At 32.4% G+C, this 14,935-nt stretch overlaps 2 protein-coding genes across 9 annotated transcripts in view; one reads left to right on the plus strand and one right to left on the minus strand.

Annotated features, from left to right (window-relative positions):
* Positions 1 to 14,935, plus strand: part of LOC139491907 (putative inhibitor of apoptosis) — a 396,259-nt gene that overhangs the window by 156,502 nt on the left and 224,822 nt on the right. The window lies entirely within an intron of this gene.
* Positions 1 to 14,935, minus strand: part of LOC139491899 (intersectin-1-like) — a 69,102-nt gene that overhangs the window by 9,358 nt on the left and 44,809 nt on the right. For all 8 annotated transcript variants that reach the window (XM_071279817.1, XM_071279823.1, XM_071279814.1 and 5 more), the window contains 7 exons: positions 7,694 to 7,815; positions 6,284 to 6,390; positions 5,728 to 5,803; positions 4,281 to 4,388; positions 3,805 to 3,903; positions 587 to 754; positions 100 to 171 (listed from right to left, as the gene is read on the minus strand). In XM_071279817.1, coding sequence (XP_071135918.1) covers positions 100 to 171; positions 587 to 754; positions 3,805 to 3,903; positions 4,281 to 4,388; positions 5,728 to 5,803; positions 6,284 to 6,390; positions 7,694 to 7,815 — 752 coding nt within the window. The remainder of the gene's footprint in view (positions 1 to 99; positions 172 to 586; positions 755 to 3,804; positions 3,904 to 4,280; positions 4,389 to 5,727; positions 5,804 to 6,283; positions 6,391 to 7,693; positions 7,816 to 14,935) is intronic.

The following is a 14,935-nucleotide window of genomic DNA, read 5'->3' on the forward strand; positions in this document are numbered from 1 at the left end:
TTACGGACGACGGACGCCGAACGACGGACGCCAAGTGATGAGAAAAGCTCACTTGACCTTTCAGGTCAGGTGAGCTAAAAATATTCAATTTATACAAACCTTATAAAGTGTTCCTGAGTGTAATATCTTTCTAGGCCCAAGGCAATTTGTTACAGAATTAAATGTTATTTTCTGAAAAAGACAGAATTTTTAAAATCAGAAATGCAAAATTGGAAATATTGACTAAAACCATGAAATAATCATTAAAAATTTCTCCATTGGTTTACATCATAGGTCTTTAAAAACAAAGATGATAACCACAATTCCAATTTAAAATGTTGAGTGGCAAATATTTCATGCATGTTCAAGAAGAACAAGTTTCTTGATAAATGAATTTACAGTTTACCAAGTCAGAATATGGCAGTTGCTATCATATAGTTCGTTCCTGTGTGTGTTACATTGTTGTTTAGTTTTTTTGTTGCACTGTAGTGTTTCTGTTGTTTTGCTGTTTTCCTCTTATATGTGTATCCCTCAGTTTTAGTTTGTACCCAGATTTGTTTTTTCTCAATCGATTTATGACTTTTGAACAGCTGTATACTTTATTTACCTCTACAAGTCCATCACAGTTTATATGCCCCTGCATCCATTCTAACTTGTCTGAGTTTTCCCTCTCCCTTACACCCTCATTGACTTGGCTACATAGTTCTTCTGCTTTTGTCAGAGCCTCCTTCAGGTTCTGATGGTCAGGATGACCTTCTGGTGTATATTGTAAAATCTGTAAAGAAAAATACAATATAAAATTGGTTCTGTTGAATTAATGATGCTGAAATGTTCAATGTCATGATGAAACAATACATTAAATATCAAATCAATATATTCAACCATGAATAAAAAAGTATGGAATACTGATTTGCAGAACAGACAGACAGACAGACACAGACACACAGACACACAGACAGACAGACAGACAGACAGACAGACAGACAGACAGACAGACAGACAGACAGACAGACAGACAGACAGACAGACAGACAGACAGACAGACAGACAGACAGACAGACAGACAGACAGACAGACAGACAGACAGACAGACAGACAGACAGACAGACAGACAGACAGACAGACAGACAGACAGACAGACAGACAGACAGAAGGGGAAAGATACAAGAAGAACATTCAAACTAAAAAAAAACAATACTGTTTGGTCAGTGTTCCAGCTAGGCCGTTTTCAGAGGGCGTGGCGCCCGCCCTTTTCCGAGTGGCGCCCTGTGCCCTTTTTACAGTTTCCAGGGCGCCCTGCCTTTTTTGAAGATTGATTGCATATTAATTTGCGTATTGATATGATACGCTAATAACTAAATTTTACCTGGGGAAAAGATTATGACTTTGTTTACCACCCCAAGCTAATCAATGGTTACAACTGGTGTCATAATCTGTTGTTATAGGTAATCCGTTTATCGGATGGGTCATTAATGGTCAGTCGGCAATTATCTTTGAAGAAATGTGCATACAACAACTTGGGCACAATTTGCGATGTTTACCGTAGTTTCATGGAAGAAACATAATGACAGAAAGTTGGAAAACCATTATAAACTCGTTGAAGACATTGTTTTACTTGTTTTCTGTAAAATAAACAGAAAATTCAGATGTATTTGTCATTGACTGCCTTCATTTTTGATACGAAAATAACAAAATCGGCCGCCATATTGTGATCATATTTACATCATATTTACGTACTGTTTATAATCCTCCAAAGAAGGAGCACACTGAGTAACCCATTTACATATTCTAAAATGTGTCTCCATACTTCTTGCATAAGAATATATATGTTTAGGTATTTATTTTGAGTTATGGGAAAAGTTAAAGAGGGTCTTAGTAGCAGTGTTGGTAGGGTGCCTTGGTCATCTTTTTCTGTATTCTTTATTTTTGATACTATTTTTCACTGTTGCTTTATATCCTAAAATTGTGAATTTACTGAGCACAGCTGTTTTGTGCTGTATTGCCATCAAGCACAGCAGGGGTAGAAAGGTGAAACTGGTAAAATGTGGTAGACCATAGAAACAGTATGAAACAGATCTCCTTTCAAAACATACTGCATATAAAGTTCAACTGTGCCAAGCAATGATAAAAAAACTTGTGTGACAAGCTGCTTGACAAGTTTTTCAGCCTTAAAAGTAGAAAGATAGAGTTCTATATGGGCTAAAGATGTTGTTCTTGTATAACCTGTGATTCAACGAATAAACACAAATGTTTGATTAACATCTTTTATTAAAATATGCCCTTTTCATATTATCATATCGCGCGTTAAATGCCCTTTTTCAGGATTGGCACCCTGCCCTTTTGAAAACCTAGCTGGAACACTGTTGGTAATCTGTAAAAGGTTAAAAGATGAGGGGTAGGAGGGATCCTGATACTGAAATCCTGGACTTAAAAACATAAAATCCAGAGTTCCCGACTTTAAAGAAATTTAAATCCCGACATCCTGAAATCTGAAAAAAGAATTCCCAGATCCCGAAAGCATCAATCCCAAAATCCCGACTTAAAAACATCCAATTCCGGAGTCTCGATAAAGGTACTATCCTCCCTCCAATATGACACAGCAATAATGTAAAATACATTGTTCAACAACAACCATTGGAACTACAGCCTCTTGGATTCATACAGGTTTATAAAGAATTTAGCTGTGTTAAACACACCGAAATCATCATAATTATATTTTACTAACGTAAGGCTTGTACCATAGCTGGTAATATTTGTAAATTAAGAAGGGATATCCAACCAGTAACCATTGTTTAAGTTCTGTCACTATTTAAATGATACATTTTGACTGTAAATTCGAGTTTTAAAATTATGAACTATTTTCAATTAATGTTTCAATAACATTAATGGTAATAATTTTCCTGCATCAGATGTGTAATTACATTATTCATATCTCTTCAGTGATGCTCAAGGTCAAACAAAGGTTTTTACTGACCTGTTGAGAGATTGATGATCTTACTATATATATATATATATGCCAATGTCGTTCGCAAATATGCACAGTATATTATACCAGTGCTTTCACAGTTATGCAATAGATATAAAGTTGCATTTGATAAGTGATTTAAGAAGTCGGTCTCTGAATCATGAAAAATTTTACTAATCTGATTTCTTGCTTGATTATGCAGTGGCAAATATTTGATGCATATCAAGGGTGAGAAACTTATTAATGGGAAATTGTCACAAGCTCTAACATTCAGTATCATTATCTTCACATTTTGTCAGCAAAATTCTTTTACTGAAATTGATAGTCTGGATTTTCTCGCTTTATTGAAGACCCATTGGTAGCCTTCAGCTGCTTTTTGGTTGGGTCTCTTTGAAAAAATTCCCTATTTTCATTCTTAATTTTATTCAAATTCATTGAATACTTTCTGAAAGTCCTTTACACATCTAAATAAATCATGCCACATCTTAGTTTAATGACAATAAGCATTTAGCATTGGCTAGCTTCAAAAAATTATAAGAAATGAAGTGGATGTAATTCGCCGTTTCAGAATCTAATGCATCCTGGGTAATATTTTCAAAAGCGTACACCAAAGCGTTTTGATTGGTTTAAAACGTTATAAACAATGGAAATTCAACCAATGACGTAACGTTATTTTCACTTTGGGGTACGAACAATGAAATTACCCATGATGCTTTAGATTCTGAAACGGCCAATTGACAGGATCATGTTCACACATCACTTGGACAAAACAAGGTTAAAGAGCAAACATATAGGTATATCAAAATCAGAACTCCTCTATAGGTGTAAAATTATTGACTTAATGGCTATATTGTACCTACCTTCTGAATCATAAGTGGATATTTAGTTATTCTCTGCATTGGTTTCAGTAAGAAACTACTCAATGGCATGGATTTAGTTTTAGAATTCTGTGTGCATTTCTGAAATAAATTTTCATATTTAGAAAGTGTAAAAAAAACTTTAATCAATAAATAATTAATGAATGTTTTCCTATTAAAATGAAATTTTGCTTTTTTACACAGTGAAGTGAATTGAAAGACTTAAAGCAAAGTGAGACTACACACAAGAAGATATAGTTCCTTGTATGTTCTTAATTAATTTCAATTAAAGTCAATGTACAAAAACCTTACAAATTTAGAAATTTCGAGAATCATTGTGCTGTTCTGTCTTTCATTGTTTATTTTTAAACTATTATGAAAAGGAGACAAAATTAGAGCATAATGATAAAAATCTTCTGAAAACCTTTTGAAGAATAAAAACAGAAAGAAACTTAGGGCAATAATCATGTTCTACAAACCTTTTGGACCTCTCTGAACTCCGGACTAGTCTCTGTTTTATGCTGAATTAACGCTGCTGCTCTAAGTTGACAACTACAGAAACGGATATAAGGGGTCAAATGTGGAAGCTGCAACAACAAAAAAGTATGTCTTTATTGAAGGGATATTAGGGGACAATTGAATGAGGCAATTTTGATACATTCTACAAAAATATGTACAACTTATTATTTCTATGAATTCAGAAACTAATGCGATGTTTTTATTATTACGATTGAGATGTAAACGCAATAATTTAAACTCGCATTTTGAAATATTCTTTATAAGTATTAAACAGGATTTTTCTCAAAATTGTAAAAATTTAAATCATATTTAAGTCTAACAAGAGTGCACACGCTGAAATGTCTCGCCTTCTTTACTAATCATTGATATTATGTTGATAGTCCTAAATAAAAAGCTTATGACAACTGTCACATAAACTCAACATTAACCAAGAAAACTAAACATTGATCAATGAACCATGAAAATGAGGTCAAGGTCAGATGAACCATGTCAGGAAGACATGTACAGTTAACAATTCTTCCATACAACAAATAGAGTTGACCTATTGCTTATAAATAAGAACAAGAATGTGTCCATAGTACACGGAAGCCCCACTCGCATTATCATTTTCTATGTTCAGTAGACCGTGAAATTGGGGTCAAAACTCTAATTTGGCAATTAAATTAGAAAGATCATATCATAGGGAACATGTGTACTAAGTTTGAAAATGATTGGACTTCAACTTCATCAAAAACTACCTTGACCAAAAACTTGAACCTAAACGAATGGACGGAAGGAAGGATGGACGCACAGACCAGAAAACAGAATGCCCCTCTTCTATCGTAGGTGGGGCATAAAAACAGATCAAAACACAAATACTTAACACTTAGCAATGAACCATGAAAATGAAGTCAAGGTCAAATAAAACCTGTGCGACTGACATAAATATCATTAAATATTTCCATAAACGTAATATAGTTGACCTATTCATAGTATTAGAAAAATAAACCAAAACTCAAAAACTTAACTTTGACCACTGAACCATGAAATGAGGTCAAGGTCAGATGACACCTGTCAGCTAGACATGCACACCTCACAATCATTCCATACACCAAATATAGTAGACCTATTGCATATAGTATAAGAAAAACAGAACAAAACACAAAAACTTAACTATAACCACTGAACCATGAAAATGAGGTCAAGGTCAGATGACACCTGTCAGTTGGACATGTACACCTTACAGTCCTTCCATACACCGAATATACTAGACCTATTGCTTATAGTATCTGAGATATGAACTTGACCACCAAAACTTACATTCTTATATTTCTGTGTGTTTTTTATTTTATCATAGTCTGAATAATAAAACTTTTGTATGCATGTGAGTACCATAACTCCTGAGCATAAAAAAATCATAAAACTTACATTTTCACATAATATGTCTCCAATCATAGTTATTACTTGGCCTTTTCCAATCATTTTCTTCCGTACTCGTAATGATCTACAAAATCAAATCATAACTTAAACAAAACACTTGATGTTGTTAAGAAGTAATTAAATGTATGTTCACAGCCAAAACTGTAAAGTAATTGTTCAAAATATATAAAAGAACAAAGAATATACCCAATGTTGGTGGGGGGGAGGGGGGGGGGCAAAATTGGAGCTTTGGAAAAAACCTGAACCATGCTGTTAGTAGCTGCAATGATGGATCTGTATTTTTTGTTTTATTTAAACAACATATGATCTTTACATATATGCAAAAAAAAGGGGGTGAGCTGGGAAGGGTCTGTGAGCATGTACCATTAGATCTAGTTTAACCCCATATATCCAAAGCAAGTTAAGTAGGCCAAGCATTTTTCAAATAAGTTGTATGGAGAATTTCAAATATAACTTTATCCTTTTATTAAAAGAATTTCTTATAGATTATTTCTTATATTGTTATCAGAATCAAACGGCAATCCATAAATATTAAATAATTTACCTGGAGAGTTTTGTGTTACATAAAATAAGTTCAGTCCAATTTACAAATACAGATTCTAATTCTTCATCTGTCATCACCCCCGCTGCACGCATTGGGTTATAAAATGCCTACAAAAAATATATACCTATATACTACATGTATATGTAGTATCTTAAGTGCGTGTCAAAAAATACATATGAAGTTAGGTTATATATTTGTGCTATAAAGATCTGGAGATTCCTTAAAACCTGAATCTGTCAGATGGCAAATATATGCAGGTTTGATGTTGTGTTAGTTTATTTTTGACTTATGAGTATGAATGACCCTTTGGTATTTGTAACTCTCTTTTGTAAGTCTTTCTTTATACAGTTTTTTTCAATGCATACTAGCAAATCCAGGTCATTGCCTGATTTTATTGCAACGATCAAATAAAACTACAAGTGAAAATTCAAAATCATCTTTAGTTCATAATAAAATTTTATCACAGAGATATGTCTCGCTTTTTTGTAATTTAGATAATGAAAATGTTGAAATTAAATAGCAACACTTTAAAATGTAGGTTTTGCAAATATTCTAAGGCAATGAACCATGACTGAAGGTATATGGCTAAACAATCTCAATGGAAATGAGATGTGCCAATACTGATACAACTGCTTACGAAATACTATTGACTTATCATCAGTAGTTCTCTTTGAACAAACCTAAAGCACAAACTAATACATGTAAACTAAGCAAAATCTCAAAATAAATTAACCATGACTGAGGGGGAAGAGTCAAATAATCTCCATGGAAATGAGATATGCCAATGCTAATACAACTGCATACCAAATATCATTGATCTATTACTAATAGTTCACCATCAACCGACCTAATCACAAACTAATACATGAAAACTAAGCAACAGTTTCAAAGTCAATAGACCTCGACTGAGGTAGTGGGGCCGAATAATCTCCATGGAAATGAGATCTGCCAGTGCTTAAACAACTGCATACCAATTATCATTAAATTACCACTAGTAATTCCCAATAAAATGACCTAATCACAAACTAATACATGAAAACTAAGCAAAAGTTTCAAAGATAATAGACAATAAATGAGGGTAGGGACTAATAATATCCATGGTAATGTGATGTGCCCATCCTAATACAACTGCATACCAAATATCTTTGACTTACCACTTGTGGTTCACCATTAACTTGACCTAATCACAAACAAATACATTGTTGACACCAACTCTGGAAACAGCATACATAGGTCTCGATTTTTGAGACAAGCGAGACAAAAATCACCATTGAACAGCAAAAACTGCACTAAACAGTCAACTGACTTTAATAGGATGTTCATGTTGTGTATGTGTGTGTGAGGGAGGGACATTCAATTTTTCTACCCTCTTAATCATATTCACAGTCTGTCAATTACATTAAAAATTACCTCCAAAACAATCTCCATATCGTTCATGTATGTTTCTTCTGTTTTGAACAACTCATGGATATGATTTTGTCGTTTACTTTCCTCTGGTGAAGTTGTAGCTAGTACTGTTGGATCACTTGACCCTGAAAGGCATAAAATATAATCCATGAATAATAAAGTAAAGGATAAAACTTTGAAAGTAAACAGTAACTTACACTTGACTTTTCACCTTTGACATTTATACCTACTAACCTTGCTTTTGTAATTCAAAATCCTTTATTCTTTGAACTGTCAGCATTTGAATATCCAGTTATGGTTGGAGTGTGGCAATGATCTTTCTTTCTTTGATAGTCAAGTTAAAAACATACCATATATACATTGTAACTTCATCTTGTATGCTAGTAACAAATGATGGTGCCCAGTATTCATATATTTGAAATTTTACATTACAAAGTTGAAGCAGATTAAATAACCTTTCAATGTAAACTTAGGCAAATGTATCCTTTAAAGAGCAGTAAAATAATACATTAATTATACATGTTACATTTCATATCTGTTGATTGTGACACAAGCAGACTACAAAAAAACAAACTTGACACTGCACTGGGAATTATAGATTTTCGATGATCATCTCAACGAGATTGATTTTCTCGCTTGAGCCGGGACGGCGAAAGCAAGAAAAGCAATCGAGTTGAGATGACCAATGATAATCTTTTATCGCTATTTTACCTATGACAACAATGTCAATTTTGTGTCAATTTCATTAACAACGCTACTTGTTTCCTTAGTTTCTAGCGATAATTTTCCATCTCAAGCCTGTAGAATGATATGAAAAATTATCACAAAAAAAGATCAAAGGAAAAATGCACAAAATAGCTATAATATCATTTATCTAATTTTGTCATCATGATTGACACCATCTTTTGAAAAGAATGAAAATAATAATGTCATGTTATTCTATTCTTGAAATAAACATTGTACTAGTACACAAATTTTTATTAGGGTCCAGCTGAGGACCACCTGTGGGTGCGGGATTTTCTCACTGCATTGAAGACCCATTGGTAGCCATCAGCTGTTATCTATTCTTTGGTGAGGTTGTTGTCTCTTTGACATATTCCCCATTTCCATTCTCAATTTTACTGTTTGCTTTTTACAAAATAATGCAGGTAAAAAACCCAATAGGAACCAATACTACTTTATACTTATACTTCAGCATTCAGCATTTGTATTTCTGTTGCTGGAGAAAACCTGTTACTGTGGACTCATTATAAATAATGGATTATCAAATTTTCATGCATCTCATTCGAATAGGAAAACCATGAATTTAGATGGTTTTAGATGGCGACGTTTCTGTACATGTTGCTTTTTCAGTAAACACTTCATCTGTTGATAAATACTGTGAACGTTTTGTGTATATCTTAATATTTTTACCTATGTTGGAAGACATGCATAGTATGATTTCTTAAAAATACAAATTGTTTATCTCTAGGAAATCTTGTAAGATTTGCGTTGCTATTTTGATAAATAGGTGCAATTTGGGTACTCGGTGCAATTTGAGTACCGCGACGTTATATTGTTGAAGACTGTAGTGTCCTATAGTTGTTTACATTCTTGACCTTTGGTTCATGTTGGATAATAGTCTTATTGGCAACGATACCACATCAAAAATAAGCTTTATTTTTTACATCATTCCCATAACATTTATAACTAGATCAAAATTTTTAACAACACTAACACAACTATTTAGACTTGAGTATGAATTTATATTTGTGTCATAACATTGGTTTATACATGAATAAACATTTCAGTTGCCACCTTTATAAATCTTATTTATAACATTGGAATTATTGCATTATATATTCTGCAAAATTACTTTTTTTCCATGCTGATTTGAGATAGATGGCTGGTTTATACCTGGTCCTTTAGAAACAGTCAATGAACATTCAGAGATAGCAGATGTTTATTGATGTAGCTGATAGGTTGCAGTAGTTTAATGCCTCAATTTTTTAATCTGACACTCATGACATTTTAGGTTTTGCTAATGTATAATGTCTGGAAAACATTAATTTCTAGTTTCTCTGTCATTGACAAAATAAGGACAAATCTTTTGCAAAGCAATTGCAACCTATAGAGATGTTTAAACAAGAATGTGTCCTTCATACACGGGCGGCAGATGCCCCACTATCACCATCATTTTCAAAACTCTAATTTGGCATTAAGATGAGAAAAAGCATATCAAAGGGAACATGTTTCAAGTTGATTGGCCTTTATCTTCATCAAAAACTATCTTGACCAAAAACTTCACCCTAAAGCGGGACAGATGCTGAACAGACAAAAGAAAGACAAATGGACACTTAGTTAAACAAGAATGTGTCCAAAGTACATGGATGCCCCACTCACACTATCATTTTCCATGTTTAATCTACCGTGAAATTGGGTAAAAAATCTAATTTGGTATTAAAATTAGAAAGATCATACCATAGGGAACATGTGTACTAAGTTTCAAATTGATTGGACTTCAACTTCATCAAAAACTACCTTGACCAAAAACTTTAACCTGAAACTCGCACTTTCATTTTCTATGTTCAGTGGACCGTGAAAATGGGGTCAAAAGTCTAATTTGGTTTTAAAATTAGAAAGATCATATCATAAGGAACATGTGTACAAAGTTTCAAGTTGATTGGACTTCAACTTCATCAAAAACTACCATGACCAAAAACTTTAACCTGAAGCTGGACGAACAGACGCACAGAAGGACGAACAGACGGATGCACAGACCAGAAAACATATTGCCCCTCTACTATTGTAGGTGGGACATAAAAAAACATAATGCCCCTAAGTGGCGCACAAAAATTGTCATGAGAGAAAAGCAACTACTGTAAATGATATTAAAACCAGAAAAAAGGTCTAGTTTTCATAAAACCACAATAAAATGAGAAACAGATTTCATCCTGAAAACATAACCAGACAAAAATCACTTGCAATAAATCTTTATACCAATTTATAGTATTGACCTATCATATATAATTCTTGAGAAAAGACATAATCAGGAAAAGTTGAAATATAGTTCAAGGTCATATGATACATTTTAGAAAGGCAATTACTCCTCACAACCAACCCATATACAAAATATCATTGTCTTATCATACTCCATTTTCAATTTTATTAGTTACTGAAGAAGACTTATCCACACCTTTTAAGATCATTTGACAATGACTGACTGAAAAGGTCTAATCATAAACTACCTCCAAAGAAATCATTACCATCATATATATAAAAGTTGAGGTATGATATTGATGTAATTGGTAAAGTCTAGACTGTCACAGTCGAAATAAATATAATAATAGAACTGAGTTCAAATGTCCCCTGCATTGCACTTATTTAATATTTCCAAAGGCCACAACTCATTTAAATTTAAAAAAAAAGTTGATTGCCCACCATTATAGAACTTGTCCAAGATATTACTGATAGTAACTTACAGTATACGTTTTATAAAATTTTAGCAAGAATTGTACCTGATAGAGTGTTTATGAGGCCATTTTCCATAAATTCAATAATTCCAAGTGACATAACTTTTAAAAAAGTAAATCATCCACCATTTAAGATTTTTTCTGAGATATTGCTGATATTAAGTAGTTTAAGTTTTATAAAAATCTATCAGGCAAGAATTGTAACTGTGAGAGGTTTTACAATACCAGACGGACTAACAAACGAACAGACAGCAGGTATTTCCAGGTCCCCCTGAGCAACTCATTACAAGTGGGACAGTAAAACCAGTTAACCCATTGTGACTTCATAGAACAAGAAAATAAAACAATGATAAACACTAGTGAGGGCTAGGAAGGACAGAAAATCAACTGCTTATAAAACCCAATATTCATTGTACAAGGACATTACAATTATTCAAAATGCCTAACTAACTAGTAGTAAATTTATTTTTGATCTTGCTTTTTTTTAGAGAATGTATTCCTTATGATGCCTGACTAACTACAGACACTATCAAAGTGAATTCCAAAGCAGCCTCAGAAAAGTATATGCAGCAATTTAGAACAAATATATGATCGATTTTATTGTTTTAAAAGTGTGATGATAGATTTTCATCTGCATTATAGACTTTTGCATCATCCTGCCAACATGGAGTATTTGTAATGAAGCCACACAATTATCAAACACAGACAACAATGACAACAATTTATTGACAATAAAGCTTTCAAATTAATAATATTACAAAATATAACAGAAGATTGCTAATAACAATAATAATATGTATGATGTATTCTGATAATTGTATATATCTGTTAAGAAATGTTACTCTTGAAACTTCTTGCCTGGGTTAGTAACTTTTGAAAATCTGTGACCTTAAAATTGTAGAATTTAAACTGTTGACCATATGTTTGACACAACAGGGGTCTTAAAGCACCTACTTTTTTTTTTATCTGATATTGAACCTTTTGCTATTGTGGTCTCTCCTTATTTATTAAGAATTCAAAATGTGTAAGAAGATATAGGACCTCCTTTTTACAGATGCAATTCTATTTGTAAATTGTGTAAATAAATGAGATAGACTAAAATTGAGATCATGTGGTTATTTGCAGTGTTGGATCCAGAAATTTTCATAAGTGGGGGCCCACTGGCTGCCTAAGAGGGGGCCCACTGGCTACTTAAGAGGGGGCCTGATTGCTTCACGCTTCAGTGAATCCCTATATAAGCAACCAAATTTTTTTCTCAAAAGGGGGGCCTCCTAAATCCACCTCTGATTTGGTATTTTCTAAAGCTATTTACTGTGTACTTTAGTCAAAATATTGGATGAGCAAGAATATGTACTATGCCCAATTTTAAAGTTATACCTTGAATGTACACATTTGTTGACTACTTTTAGGATCACATATCTGCATTGAAGATTATTTATGCTGAAATTTCTTATCTTGATCTATTAACAACCTTCAATACAACGTTTTCAATACTTAAACACGTGAACAGAGTCAATACATTAAGGTTACTTCATCCATCTGAGCTTAATCCAAGCAGTTTATATGGTTGTAATGTGGATTTTGGTGTAATGTCAATGACAGGGGCTCAAGACCTTTTCAAAGAGCCATCTAGGTACATGTGACCCTCTCAAGCAAGAAATTTCAAGCATAACTTTCCTAACTCTGAATCATATTTCACTGAGTAAATATCGGATATAAACATTCCTCATAACATTCCTGAATGTATAATACTTTTAGTACAAAGTTCCATAGAATTGGAAAAATATTATGTTTAATCAAAACTGAACATCCTTGACCTCATGTCTGGCACAAATGATTTAAACATTTCTCGATAATTATTAATATCCCTCCCCTGTATGTCTGATACAAATGTTTAAACATAGTTTGAAAATTATGATTTTTCATAAATATTGATAATGTTTTTTTACATCTGCCCTGGTTCTAAGACATCTTCCAAGTTTTTGACATGCATACCTAAAACCTTTGGTTCAAATAAAGCTTGTAAAATGGAGATTTTCATGTGTAATATATAATTAGCAAAAATATGATAGTCCTTGACCATCCCATACCATAACCAATATTCTCCTAAAAACTGGAGCAAGCAGCCATTAAATTTAGAAATATATTTAGTTTATTAGAGGTTTTTGCAAGTGCTCATCTTTATACTGTAAATTCAGAAATTATTGCGAGGTTTTTATCATTGAGAAAAAATGTGACAGAGTTGTAAACGCATAACTTAAACTCGCATTTTGAAATATTTTATATGAATTAAACAGGATTTTTCTTAAAATGGTAAAAATTAAAATTGCAATTGAGTCTAAAATGACAAAATCGCAATAATAAATGAACGCAATAATTTCTGAATTTACAGTTAAAACTTATACATTACATATGCAGAATATTCTGATTAAATATGTATAAATTAAAACTAAGATGTGGGGAAAGCAACCTTAAATATATCACCAACAAAAAACTAAGGTCTTCAACAACAGAGCCTTTATTAGGGCTTAACTAGCCATACTGCAAGATTTGTTTAATGTATGTCCTATCATGTTGCAAAAATTTAAATACCAGTTTTTATTCTTAAAATTTCTATCCAGTACATGTTTTTGTGTGTTGAATCTGAGTTTTCGTGTGACTGAACTGAAAACATGAACTATCTTATCATCTGATCCTACATAGTTTTACGAGAAATTTAAATTAGTACAACATAGAATACGTTTGATAGTATATGGCTATAATCTCACTATATTGCATAATTTCTTTGCTATATGAACACCGAATAATTTTATATCAGCTTCTATCAATTACAACCTTATCTTTATCAACTCCAGAAAGGTATCAGATAGCACACAAATACTTTAATCTACAACTTCTACATATTACAGGCTAAAATAATTCACAATTTAACAACACTGCTAAATTGAAAACATTACCAAATTTAAAGAGATATTTGTATGAATATAAAACCACCTATTGTTTTTTTTTGTAGGCATAGGTTGAAAATATATTTATCAAATGTTGGCAAAGGTTGAAGACACCATTAAAATGGTGACATGTGTTTCTCTTCTCATACTTTAGCAAAGAGATCTTTTTTCATTTGCAATACAAATTGTATAGTCTCAAAAATGTATTCTCTCTCTGATTAATTGATATATTGTTGCTGATAAGTTTTCAATTCATCATTGTTGATCAATTTCTGTTTTTTTCTTCTTCTTCAAAACTAATAAAGACCACTAACTATCTATACATTTTCATTATTTCTCTTTATTTCTATGGACAGATAAAAGAACCATGGACCAAATATTATATCAGGATATAATCAGTGAAATCTGAAAAGTGTCAATTTTTCACACACACAAGTACTTTACTGTGGAATGATCATCTGCATCAAATATCAAAGTACAGCTTACTTTTATCAATCCTACCAGTGCATAAAAATTTCATAAGAATCTGTCAAACAAAACTCATATCGCAGTACTAAATAGGGAATGATACTAAAATTTTATGAAAAAAAAATTAAAACACTTTTAATGATAAATGTGAAAATTGTCAAAAAAAAATGAGGAGTATAGTTTTTATGGAGCTAACGGTAACCACAGTTGACATTTTCGAAAACAAACAGTTAACATAATTGACCTTTATTACCCTATTGATTATAATCTGAACTGAAACAAGTTGTTGGGGTGAAGAGAAAACCACCTCAATGTCTTTAAAGGTAGTGTTCTTATGTTACACAGCTACTTTTGCATAGGTACTATTTCTGTACTAA

The sequence above is a fragment of the Mytilus edulis genome, chromosome 10, assembly GCF_963676685.1.
Source record: "Mytilus edulis chromosome 10, xbMytEdul2.2, whole genome shotgun sequence".
Classification (NCBI taxonomy): domain Eukaryota; kingdom Metazoa; phylum Mollusca; class Bivalvia; order Mytilida; family Mytilidae; genus Mytilus; species Mytilus edulis.